This window comes from Oncorhynchus gorbuscha, linkage group LG09, assembly GCF_021184085.1.
Source record: "Oncorhynchus gorbuscha isolate QuinsamMale2020 ecotype Even-year linkage group LG09, OgorEven_v1.0, whole genome shotgun sequence".
In the NCBI taxonomy this organism is placed as follows: Eukaryota; Metazoa; Chordata; class Actinopteri; order Salmoniformes; family Salmonidae; genus Oncorhynchus; species Oncorhynchus gorbuscha.
In genome coordinates, this window is record NC_060181.1 from 37,157,464 (window position 1) to 37,169,965 (window position 12,502).

Genomic DNA, 12,502 nt, shown 5'->3' on the forward strand with positions numbered 1-12,502 from the left:
GTCTCTGTCTTTTCATTTACTTGATTATTTGATCACTATTTCCTATTCCTGGAATTATGAGGCTAATATTACACTATTACATGAACAATTATGCATTATTCTTTTCATATGGAAATGAAAAACAAAGTTTAGGTGATTTACAGGTACTACAGGCCCACACTTTATGGCTTTGAATTGTGATGTGTGATTCTGTACTATTTCAAAATATGTAGTCCTACATACACTGCGTTTACAAAACATTAAGAACACCTTCCTAATATTGAGTTGCACCCCCTGTTGCTCAGAACAGAATCAATTTGCTGGGACGTGAACTCTACAAGGTGTCCACAGGGATGCTGGCCCATGTTCACTCCAATGATTCCCACAGTGGTGGACCATTCTTTATACACCTACTACCTTACACCGTTCAAAGGCACTTAAATATTTTGTCTTGCCCATTTACCCTCTGAATGGCACACATACATAATCCATGTCTCAATTGTGTCAATGCTTAAAAATCTTTCTTTAACCTGTCTCCTTCCCTTCATCTACACTGATTGAAGTGGATTGAACAAGTGACATCAGTACGGGATCATAGCTTTCACCTGGATTTACCTGGTCAGTCTGTCATGGAAAGAGGGGGTATAGTATAAAGTCGACCACTAGAGGGCACAATCGCTTCAGTCTTGAATGTAACTTCTCACTATCGGTACGCTACATTAAGTCTGCCATTGTAGACTCTGGTATCTTGGGTATTTTTGTTTCAATTTGCCATATGTCCCATTAATGTCTGAGCCATTTAGCATCTTTCCAACTGAAAACAATGTTAGCGTTCATGTGAGTGGATGTAGTAGTGCATACTGACCACTAGTTGGATCATAGCCTGGTTAGTGGTGTTCATGCAGGAACCCAGAGGATATAGGCATTTTCCATCACAGTAGAAGGCTCGTTATCCTTTTTCTAACTTGGCAAGTCAGTTAAGAACAAATCCTTACTTACAATGATGGCCTTCCCGGGAAACAGTGGGTTAACTGTCACGTTCAGGGGCAGAATGACAGATTTTTACCTTGTCAGCTCGGGGATTGGAGCCAGCATCTTTCGGTTACTGGCTCAACACGAACCACTAGGCTACCTGCCGCCCCAAATCCACACCCCTGTCTTCATTTAAAAAGGTATCTGTGACCAACAGAGGCACATCTGTATTCACAGTCATGTGAAATCCATAGATTAGGGTCTAAAGAATGTATTTGAATTGACTGATTGCCTTATATGAACTTTAACTCAGTAATATCGTTGAAATTGTTGGATGTTGCGTTCATTTTTTTGTACAGTGTAGATACATCTATTTATCTGCATATTGCCAGATTATTGCTTTCAACTGCTGGTTGCAAAGGTATATCTTTTGGAACAAAGGTAGTGAAGTTTATTAAAATGATGTAGAATAGATGGGTTGCCACAGGTGTCACAGGCATACACAGGTCTTGACCACCATGTCTTCATGCTTCTTTAGGATCACGTTGTCGTTGTAGAAGAGTCTCGAGATGGGACTGAGCTTGGTGGGAGCGCAGCACGCTTTGGGAACCTCACCCGGCTTCAAAAGGTGAACCTGCCATGAAAAAGTTCAATCAGATTTACTCATACATACACTTTGACATAATCAATGATAATAATATCATGTTTATAAAAGAGGTATGATTATTATGCAGATCCTACAGTGCTCTCCAACCTCAGTGGGCTTTGGCTTCGCCCCCCTTGTCTGAATGTGGTCATATGTTTTAACCCTGGTTGTCTGTGCTCCACAAGTCTTTATAGCCCACTGAGCCAAAGCCTAGACTTTCAGAAGTTCAACAACAACTTCCATGAAACAAGTTAAAACATTTCAATGGGCCATTGACCTAGCTAGTGACTTTAAAAAAACATTTTGTATTTTTGTTTTATATTATTCCAACAACATAGAATATAATTACAACGATGACCAGGAATTGTATAGGATTCTAATGATAACCATAGAGTTCCAAACTAATTTCTATGGCAACACAGCTGTCCATTTTTAAATCAGCAATTTTCTAAAATATGTGTTGCCAAGAGACATCTAACCGATAGAACATCTCGGCGTTCTATTGAACGTTTTCTGTTCGAAAACAAGAACAACTTCAATTTGCTGTTCAACGACAACAAATTTGACTGATTTTTGAGACCTGAGATTGAAAAATCGACTGGAAAATGCCTGGGTGCTTTTCAAGATTGATGGATAGAGTGCGAGGACCTGGGCAGCCTTCTGCGTCGACAGGTTGTTTAAATTCATTTGTGGGTTGTTTTTGTTGTCTTTTTCCGTTTTGCAGGGTTCGCGATCGTCGGGAGGTGGACAGCGACTTCGAAGAGGGTACGTGGAGTTTTAAACTTCTTATTTTACCACATTCAGCATTGAAAATGTAATTTGTGAAATGTGTATTTCTGTAATACAGACTTGCAAGCTAACGCGAACTTTAATAATTGTTGCTAAGCGAAGCACTGTTGGACTTTTACTAGTAGTGACGTTACTAGCTAGCTTGATATGTTTTACGTCCTGACAATTTTTTGTTTGTATTCCTGCTACTAATTTTAGAATCAAATGTACTGGATGAGGTCCAGTTGGATGTGCCACTGCTGCCAGTCATCCTTGATGTCCAGGATGCTGCTATCATCCTTGAGGATGTGCCAGATGTACCGACTATCCTTGAGGTACAATTTTCAGAACGTTTTTGGTATTATGTTTGAAAAGTATCCCAGATATTCACTCTAAAAATCTTTGTTGTCTGCTTTAGGAGGCCACGGGTAATTGGCAGTTGATACCGATTAGGTTTAGCCCCCTGTACTGTGGGCCTGTTGTGATCAGAGTAAGAGACCCCCCCTCCCACACACACACACACACACACACACACACACACACACACACACACACACACACACACACACACACACACACACACACACACACACACACACACACACACACACACACACACACACACACACAATTCCTGTAATTAGCTGTTTCTAACCTGAATGTATTGTAATGTCACTCATCTCCTGTGCAGAACCATGCCGGTCCGGTGGCTAAAGCTTGGAGAACTTTCCAGTTCATCAGCCCCATTATCACCTATATGCGTGGGGGATCCCAGGTATGTGTCTTTGTAACTATCTAGTCCTAATCTACATTGCCAGAGTCATGTGATCTTGATGGAAATATGTTACAGCGATGGCTGATGTTGTTTTGTTGATGTTACTTGTCGTTTCTCTCCACAGCAGGTGGTGGTGAGGATGCACCATGTGAGTAGGGTTCGAGGCCTGGAGACTCAACTGGTGTGGGCCATCTCCAGGGAGACAGCCAGACTTAGTTCAGAGGGCATCCCCTACTGTGCCACCAAGGTTCAGTCCGTCACTTGGATCCTGGTAAGATGTAAATACTACTGAAATAGTACAAGATTAGGCTTTCTTCACTTATTCCATTTGGCCTTAACATATCGTCTCTCTCTGTCAGTATATGGCTGGCAGGGTGACCCAGTATGCTTCTCACCTCCGCCATGAGACGTCTGTGGACGTGACCCTTGGCTGCTACCAGGTAAATATACATTTTCTTATGTATATTGAACAGAAATTATTGGGTGTTTTTCCTTTAGATATGCTCTGTTTTCTAATAATGCGTGTGTGTGGTAAACAGGTGTGTTGTGTGTGTTTTTGGAGCAGCAGACTGATGTCTCGGTGGTGTATGCCACTCTCCACATGGGGCCGGATGGGCTGCTCTCCTCCTCGGCGTGGTCGGAGGCTGCCTCCGTGTCTACGCCCACCAATCAGCAGTTCACTAAGCCAGAGCCTGAATGCCACAACTGCTATGAGGTCAGATGTTGCACACACACCTACAGAACACATACTATTGACTAGTAGCATTAAGATCCTTCCATTGACTCATTGTTTGTCATGTCATTGCATTGGTCACTGATGTTGAATGTTTGTTCTGTTGTTGTAGGGCTGGGAGGAGGACCTGCTGCCTGAGGAGAGGGAGGTTCCTCTGCTAAAGTGAGTTCCTCTAAATGTCTGTGTAGTCTGGGCTTGCCAGATGCTGAAGGATAGTGGTCACTATGCTGTTATCCCCCATTGACCCTAATGGTTGACATGCTCCATTCCCTCCCTCCCACAGCCTCTACCTTACCACCAAGAGAGTGGAGGACATCGCCCTGAGGCTCGTCTCCCTGCGCCAGGCCTTCACTGTGAGTGGACTTCCTTTTTCCTTTTCTCTCTGTGTCTTCTTGTTCCGTCTGTCTCCAAGAGGAAGATGGGTGTCTCACTAACTTTTCCCTCTTCTCTAGACCCTGCTTGGTTCCACCCTGAGCAGGAACCATCTGTTTGTGGCAGGAAAGGTCCTAATGGGCGCACTGGTTCAAGCCCAGCACATGGTAGCTCACTAACTCATTATTCATTCAAGGGAAAGAGAGCGTCCTCGATGGGAAATGTGTTCTGTTCACTAACGTCAATGCTCTTTGCTTTGTGATAGGACGAGGCCGAATTCATCCGTGCCTATAACGACTTTGTGGACTACCTGAGTGACCCCTCCAAGCAGATTGACATTGAGAGGGAGCTGGCTGAGGCAAAGGTGAGTTCATTAACTCTTTCAAGTCTCACTTTGAGTTCTTCCACATGCATGTCTTTTATACATCACAGTAGCTGATCTATTTGAAATCATTCCTATTTTCTACAAATGTGTTTTCTTGTCCTAGATCCATCATGTTAACCTGATAGATGTCCTTTTTGAACTGGTGCTTTTTGGGATGATGACAGCTCAGAAGTCCCTGATGGTGGTAAGTAGCATCTCACTGGTACATGTTTCGATGTCTCTCTATTTGTAATTTCACTTAAACTTGTCATGTTTTGTCATTGATTATCATGTCTTGTCCCTGTGCTTCCCCTTCTATTCGTTTCCCTCTGCTGGTCTTATTAGGTTCTTTCCCTCTTTCTATCCCTCTCTCTCCCCCTCTCTCTCCCCCTCCCTCTCTCACTCTCTCGCTCTCTCTTCTCTCTATCGTTCCGTTCCTGCTCCCAGCTGTTCCTATTCCCCTAATCAATCATTTAGTCTTCCCACACCTGTTCCCGATCCTTTTCCCTGATTAGAGTCCCTATTTCTCTCCTTGTTTTCCGTTCCTGCCCTGTCGGATCCTTGTCAATTGTTCACCGTGCTGTGTCTATGTATTGCCCTGTCGTGTCGTGTTTCCCTCAGATGCTGCGTGGTGAGCAGGTGTCTGAGTCTGCTAGGTTCAAGTGCCTTCCCGAGGCAACCTGCAGTTCTTGATCAAGTCTCCAGTCTGTTCTCGTCATTACGAGTAGTATTATGCCTTTTGTTTGTAAAGTAACTTTACTGGATTAAAAACTCTGTTTTCGCCAAGTCGCTTTTGGGTCCTCATTCACCTGCATAACAAAACTTCTCTCCTCTCTTTCCATTAGCACCCTGGTGGGTTCATGGAGCGTCTGTACGCTCTCCTGTACTCCTTCCTGCCCATAGCTGCCAGCATTGAGCCAAAGGCCGAGAGATACCTGCTGCTGCTCAATGTAAGATTCAAGAGTTTACTTCCCTATTCCTAGTTTACTTCCTCTTTACTTTTTCATGAATAACAGGATGCCATTTTACAAGGAGTAACTCTCATTGTCTCTCTGCTCTTGATAAGCTAGTAACTTAGAGCCATTATCTATGTGTTGTGTGGTGTTCTCTTCAGGGCGGGCTGATGGCTCTGCTAGATGACATGTTTGGGCAGCAGCTGGCCTGGTACTTTAACCCAGTGTCTCTGGTCACTGAGCTCTCCAACCTCCTGGAGTACCACCTGGAGAACCTCATGGCCAGCATGTAGTCCTACTCCAGAGATCTGAAAGGCCACATTTCTTTCTCTTTCTCTCAGGAATTGAGGACTTTAAGTGCTTCACTGAACCCTGATTAGTTAACACCCATTGAATTAATGTATTCTCTTGTTTTCTCTCCCCACAGGATTCTTGCGACACTTTGCCACCACACAGGGGTCTAGACACAAATGCACTACATTACTTTGCACTGAATTTTACATTTTTAAATAAAATAACTAGTAGTTCAAAAGCATTTGTCTCTGTCTTTTCATTTACTTGATTATTTGATCACTATTTCCTATTCCTGGAATTATGAGGCTAATATTACACTATTACATGAACAATTATGCATTATTCTTTTCATATGGAAATGAAAAACAAAGTTTAGGTGATTTACAGGTACTACAGGCCCACACTTTATGGCTTTGAATTGTGATGTGTGATTCTGTACTATTTCAAAATATGTAGTCCTACATACACTGCGTTTACAAAACATTAAGAACATCTTCCCAATATTGAGTTGCACCCCCTGTTGCTCAGAACAGACTCAATTTGCTGGGACGTGAACTCTACAAGGTGTCCACAGGGATGCTGGCCCATGTTCACTCCAATGATTCCCACAGTGGTGGACCATTCTTTATACACCTACTACCTTAAATCGTTCCAAGGCACTTAAATTTGTGTTGCCCATTTACCCTCCGAATGGCACACATACACAATCCATGTATCAATTGTCTCAATGCTTAAAAATCTTTCTTTATCCTGTATGGAAAGAGCGGGTATAGTATAAAGTCAACGACTAGAGGGCAGAATTGTTTCAGTCTTGAATATAACTTCTCACTATCGTTACTCTACATTAAGAGTCTGCCATTGTAGACTCTGGTATCTTGGGTATTTCTGTTTCTATTTGCCATATTTCCCATTAATGTCTGAGCCATTTAGCGTCTTTCCAACTGAAAACAATGTTAGCATTCATGTGAGAGAGGGTGGAGTAGTGCATACTGACCTCTAGTTGAATCATAGCGTGGTTCGTGGTGTTGATGCAGGGTTTTGGCATTCTCCATCACAGTAGAAGGCACAGTAGCCCGTAGGAGCTACTGAAATGGAATGACAAGATTAGATGAATGACTAGAACAGACTATATTTCAATCAGAAATATTTCATAAACATACACTAAAATGCACACAATGCCTTGCTTCCCTTAAAAAATAATCATTGTGTGTTACAGCAAATAAGGTGACACAATGTTAGCTCTTGATACTATCTATTCAGTAGAATGAGTAACTAAGTGAGACAAGCTCACCATCCAGCCTAGGTCACCAAAGCTTTCATATATTTCATGTCTCTTACAAGCCAGCTCCCACTGTTGACGTGGCTATGATCTGAAAGGGACCAAAACAAATATTATGAGGCAGAACAAGCTGTAAAGCACACTTTGGATGCATTGGATTTACAGTAAAGACACAATTACTGCCATGATGAGCAGAACCATGCTAATGCCTTCAAAGCATTACATGGGCTTGCTCCTACTTATCGCTCTGATTTGGTCTTGCCGTACATACCTACACGTACGCTACGGTCACAAGACGCAGGCCTTCTAATTGTCCCTAGAATTTCTAAGCAAACAGCTGGAGGCAGGGCTTTCTCCTATAGAGCTCCATTTTTATGGAATGGTCTACTTACCCATGTGAGAGACACAAACTCGGTCTCAACCTTTAAGTCTTTATTGAAGACTTATCTCTTCAGTGGATCATATGATTGAGTGTAGTCTGGCCCAGGAGTGTGAAGCTGAACGGAAAGGCTCTGGAGCAACGAAATGCCCTTGCTGTCTCTGCCTGGCCGGTTCCCCTCTTTCCACGGGGATTCTCTGCCTCTAACCCTATGACAGGGGCTGAGTCACTGGCTTACTGGTGCTCTTTCATGCTGTCCCTAGGAGGGGTGCGTCACTTGAGTGGGTTGAGTCATTGATGTGATCTTCCTGTCTGGGGTGGTGCACCCCCATGGGTTGTGCCGTGGCAGAGATCTTTGGGCTATACTCAGCCTTGTCTCAGGATGGTAAGTTGGTGGTTGAAGATATCCCTCTAGTGGTGTGGGGGCTGTGCTTTGGCAAAGTGGGTGGGGTTATATCCTTCCCGTTTGGCCCTGGCCGTGAGTATCATCAGATGGGGCCACAGTGTCTCCCGACCCCTCCTGTCTCAGCCTCCAGTATTTATGCTGCAGTAGTTCATGTGTCGGGGGGCTAGGGTCAGTTTGTTATATCTTCTCCTGTCTTATCCGGTGTCCTGTGTGAATTTAAGTATGCTCTCTCTAATTCTTTCTCTCTTTCTTTGTCTCTCTCGGAGGACCTGAGCCCTAGGACCATGCCTCAGGACTACCTGGCACGATGACTCCTTGCTATCCCCAGTCCACCTGGCCGTGCTGCTGCTCCAGTTTCAACTGTTCTGCCTGCGGCTTTTGAATCCTGACCTGTTCACCGGACGTGCTACCTGTCCCAGACCTATTATTTGACCATGCTGGTCATTTATGAACATTTGAACATCTTGGCCATGTTCTGTTATAATCTCCACCCGGCACAGCCAGAAGAGGACTGGCCACCCCTCATAGCCTAGTTCCTCTCTAGGTTTCCTCCTAGGTTTTGGCCTTTCTAGGTCGTTTTTACTTAGCCAACGTGCTTCACCACCTGCTTTGCTTGCTGTTTGGGGTTTTAGGCTGGTTTTCTGTACAGCACTTTAAAGCCAACACCTCATTTGGCCGCCTTTCGTTCCAGTACTCTGCTGCCTGTGACTGGAACGAATTGCAAAAATCGATGAAGTTGGAGACTTTTATCTCCCTCACCAACAGCTAACCGATCGCTGCAGCTGTACATAGTCTATAGGTAAATAGCCCACCCATTTTCACCTACCTCATTCCCATACTGTTTTTATACTGTTTTTATTTATTTACTTTTCTGCTCTTTTGCACACCAATATGTCTATCTGTACATGATCATCTGATCATTTATCACTCCAGTGTTAATCTGCAAAATTGTATTATTCGCCTACCTCCTCATGCCTTTTGCACACATTGTATATAGACTGCCCATTTTTTTCTACTGTGTTATTGACTTGCTAATTGTTTACTCCATGTGTAACTCTGTGTTGTCTGTTCACACTGCTATGCTTTATCTTGGCCAGGTCGCAGTTGCAAATGAGAACTTGTTCTCAACTAGCCTACCTGGTTAAATAAAGGTGAAATAAAAATATACCAATAGACTATGTACAGCTGCAGCGATCGGTTAGCTGCTCAGATAGCTGATGTTTGAAGTTGGTGAGGGAGATAAAAGTCTCCAATTTTTGCAATTCGTTCCAGTCACAGGCAGCAGAGTACTGGAACGAAAGGCGGCCAAATGAGGTGTTGGCTTTAGGGATGATCAGTGAGATACACCTGCTGGAGCGCGTGCTACGGATGGGTGTTGCCATCATGACCAGTGAACTTAGATAAGGCGGAGCTTTACCTAGCATGGACTTGTAGATGACCTGGAGCCTGGGGGTCTGGCGACGAATATGTAGCGAGGGCCAGCCGACTAGAGCATACAAGTCGCAGTGGTGGGTGGTATAAGGTGCTTTAGTGACAAAACGGATGGCACTGTGATAAACTGCATCCAGTTTGCTGAGTAGAGTGTTGGAAGCCATTTTGTAGATGACATCGCCGAAGTCGAGGATCGGTAGGATAGTCAGTTTTACTAGGGTAAGCTTGGCGGCGTGAGTGAAGGAGGCTTTGTTGCGGAATAGAAAGCCGACTCTTGATTTGATTTTCGATTGGAGATGTTTGATATAATATAATAATAATATATGCCATTTAGCAGACGCTTTTATCCAAAGCGACTTACAGTCATGTGTGCATACATTCTACGTATGGGTGGTCCCGGGGATCGAACCCACTACCCTGGCGTTACAAGCGCCATGCTCTACCAACTGAGCTACAGAAGGACCATGAGTCTGGAAGGAGAGTTTGCAGTCTAGCCAGACACCTAGGTACTTACAGATGTCCACATATTCAAGGTCGGAACCATCCAGGGTGGTGATGCTAGTCGGGCATGCGGGTGCAGGCAGCGATCGGTTGAAAAGCATGCATTTGGTTTTACTAGCGTTTAAGAGCAGTTGGAGGCCACGGAAGGAGTGTTGTATGGCATTGAAGCTCGTTTGGAGGTTAGATAGCAGTGTCCAATGACGGGCCGAAAGTATATAGAATGGTGTCGTCTGCGTAGAGGTGGATCAGGGAATCGCCCGCAGCAAGAGCAACATCATTGATATATACAGAGAAAAGAGTCGGACCGAGAATTGAACCCTGTGGCACCCCCATAGAGACTGCCAGAGGACCGGACAGCATGCCCTCGGATTTGACACACTGAACTCTGTCTGCAAAGTAATTGGTGAACCAGGCAAGGCAGTCAACCCGAACAACCGAGGCTACTGAGTCTGCCTATAAGAATATGGTGATTGACAGAGTCGAAAGCCTTGGCAAGGTCGATGAAGACGGCTGCACAGTACTGTCTTTTATCGATGGTGGTTATGATGTCGTTTAGTACCTTGAGTGTGGCTGAGGTGCACCCGTGACCGGCTCGGAAACCAGATTGCACAGTGGAGAAGGTACGGTGGGATTCGAGATGGTCAGTGACCTGTTTGTTGACTTGGCTTTCGAAGACCTTAGATAGGCAGGGCAGGATGGATATAGGTCTGTAACAGTTTGGGTCCAGGGTGTCTCCCCCTTTGAAGAGGGGGATGACTGCGGCAGCTTTCCAATCCTTGGGGATCTCAGATGATATGAAAGAGAGGTTGAACAGGCTGGTAATAGGGGTTGCGACAATGGTGACGGATAGTTTCAGAAATAGAGGGTCCAGATTGTCAAGCCCAGCTGATTTGTATGGGTCCAGGTTTTGCAGCTCTTTCAGAACATGAATACTTAGGACCCTAAAGAGGCCTTTCTACTGACTGGAAAACACCAAAAGAAAGATGCCCAGGGTCCCTGCTCATCTGCGTGAATGTGCCTTAGGCATGCTGCAAGGAGGCATGAGGATTGCAGATGTGGCCAAGGGATAAAATGGCAATGTCCGTACTGTGAGATACCTAAGAAAGCGCTACATGGAGACAGGACGGACAGCTGATCATCCTCGCAGGGCAGACCACTTGTAACAACACCTGCACAGGATTGGTACATCCGAACATCACACCTGTGGGACAGGTACAGGATGGCAACAACTGCCCGAGTTACACCAGGAACGCACAATCCCTCCATCAGTACTCAGACTGTCCGCAATAGGCTGAGAGAGGCTGGACTGAGGGCTTGTAGGCCTGTTGTAAGGCAGGTCCTCACCAGATATCACCGGCAACAACATTGCCTATGGGCACAAACCCACTGTCACTGGACCAGACAGGACTGGCAAAAAGTACTCTTCATTCACGGTTTTGTCTCACCAGGGGTGATGGTCGGATTCACATTTATCGTCGAAGGAATGAGCATTACACCGAAGCCTGTACTCTGGAGCGGATCGATTTGGAGGTGGAGGGTCCATCATGGTCTGGGGCGGTGTGTCACAGCATCATCAGACTGCCTGCAATAACAAAAAGGTCAATCTCAACGCTGTGCGTTACAGGGAAGACATCCTCCTCCCTCATGTGGTACCCTTCCTGCAGGCTCATCCTGACATGACCCTCCAGCTTTTTTAACAAATCAAAAACTGAAAAATTGGGGGTGCAAAATTATTCAGCCCCCTTAAGTTAATACTTTGTAGCGCCACCTTTTGCTGTGATTACAGCTGTAAGTCGCTTGGGGTATGTCTCTATCAATTTTGCACATCGAGAGACTGAAAATGTTTCCCATTCCACCTTGCAAAACAGCTAGAGCTCAGTGAGGTTGGATGGAGAGCATTTGTGAACAGCAGTTTTCAGTTCTTTCCACATATTCTCGATTGGATTCAGGTCTGGACTTTGACTTGGCCATTCTAACATCTGGATATGTTTATTTTTTAACCATTCCATTGTAGATTTTGCTTTATGTTTTGGATCATTGTCTTGTTGGAAGACAAATCTCCGTCCCAGTCTCAGGTCTTTTGCAGACTCCATCAGGTTTTCTTCCAGAATGGTCCTGTATTTGGCTCCATCCATCTTCCCATCAATTTTAACCATCTTCCCTGTCCCTGCTGAAGAAAAGCAGGCCCAAACCATGATGCTGCCACCACCATGTTTGACAGTGGGGATGGTGTGTTCAGGGTGATGTGCTGTGTTGCATTTACGCCAAACATAACGTTTTGCATTGTTGCCAAAAAAGTTCAATTTTGGTTTCATCTGACCAGAGCACCTTCTTCCACATGTTTGGTGTGTGTCCCAGGTGGCTTGTGGCAAACTTTAAACAACACTTTTTATGGATATCTTTAAGAAATGGCTTTCTTCTTGCCACTCTTCCATAAAGGCCAGATTTGTGCAATATACGACTGATTGTTGTCCTATGGACAGAGCCTCCCACCTCAGCTGTAGATCTCTGCAGTTCATCCAGAGTGATCATGGGCCTCTTGGCTGCATCTCTGATCAGTCTTCTCCTTGTATGAGATGAAAGTTTAGAGGAACGGCCAGCTCTTGGTAGATTTGCAGTGGTCTGATACTCCTTCCATTTCAATATTATC

At 44.7% G+C, this 12,502-nt stretch overlaps 2 protein-coding genes across 6 annotated transcripts in view; one reads left to right on the top strand and one right to left on the bottom strand.

The window, feature by feature from the left end:
• Nucleotides 1-1,246: 1,246 nt before the first annotated feature.
• The window catches only part of LOC124043496 (piggyBac transposable element-derived protein 4-like), a 41,926-nt gene continuing 30,670 nt past the window's right edge, over nucleotides 1,247-12,502 (bottom strand). Inside the window, exons 3-5 of one of the 5 annotated variants that reach the window (XR_006840326.1) lie at nucleotides 7,148-7,226; nucleotides 6,851-6,938; nucleotides 1,247-1,585 (exon numbers count right to left, since the gene is read on the bottom strand). The gene's annotated coding sequence lies outside the window, so the exon portion shown is untranslated. Of the gene's footprint in view, nucleotides 1,586-6,850; nucleotides 6,942-7,147; nucleotides 7,227-12,502 lie in introns of all 5 variants that reach the window. The other 4 variants (XR_006840325.1, XR_006840327.1, XR_006840324.1 and 1 more) reach the window with 4 other exon arrangements.
• LOC124043497 lies at nucleotides 3,063-6,081 on the top strand. Its single transcript, XM_046362154.1, has 10 exons — nucleotides 3,063-3,140; nucleotides 3,265-3,411; nucleotides 3,500-3,580; nucleotides 3,706-3,855; nucleotides 3,986-4,035; nucleotides 4,157-4,226; nucleotides 4,511-4,609; nucleotides 4,734-4,814; nucleotides 5,455-5,559; nucleotides 5,724-6,081. The coding sequence occupies exons 1-10, from the start codon at nucleotides 3,123-3,125 to the stop codon at nucleotides 5,853-5,855; spliced, it is 933 nt and encodes a 310-aa protein (XP_046218110.1). The 5' UTR covers nucleotides 3,063-3,122; the 3' UTR covers nucleotides 5,856-6,081.

Bases quoted from the DNA above. Each gene is read 5' to 3' on its own strand.
- LOC124043497 (XM_046362154.1), top strand. The intron at 4,227-4,510 runs GTGAGTGGACTT...GCTTTGTGATAG, and splicing joins CCCTGCGCCAGGCCTTCACT to GACGAGGCCGAATTCATCCG. The intron at 5,560-5,723 runs GTAAGATTCAAG...TGTTCTCTTCAG, and splicing joins GATACCTGCTGCTGCTCAAT to GGCGGGCTGATGGCTCTGCT.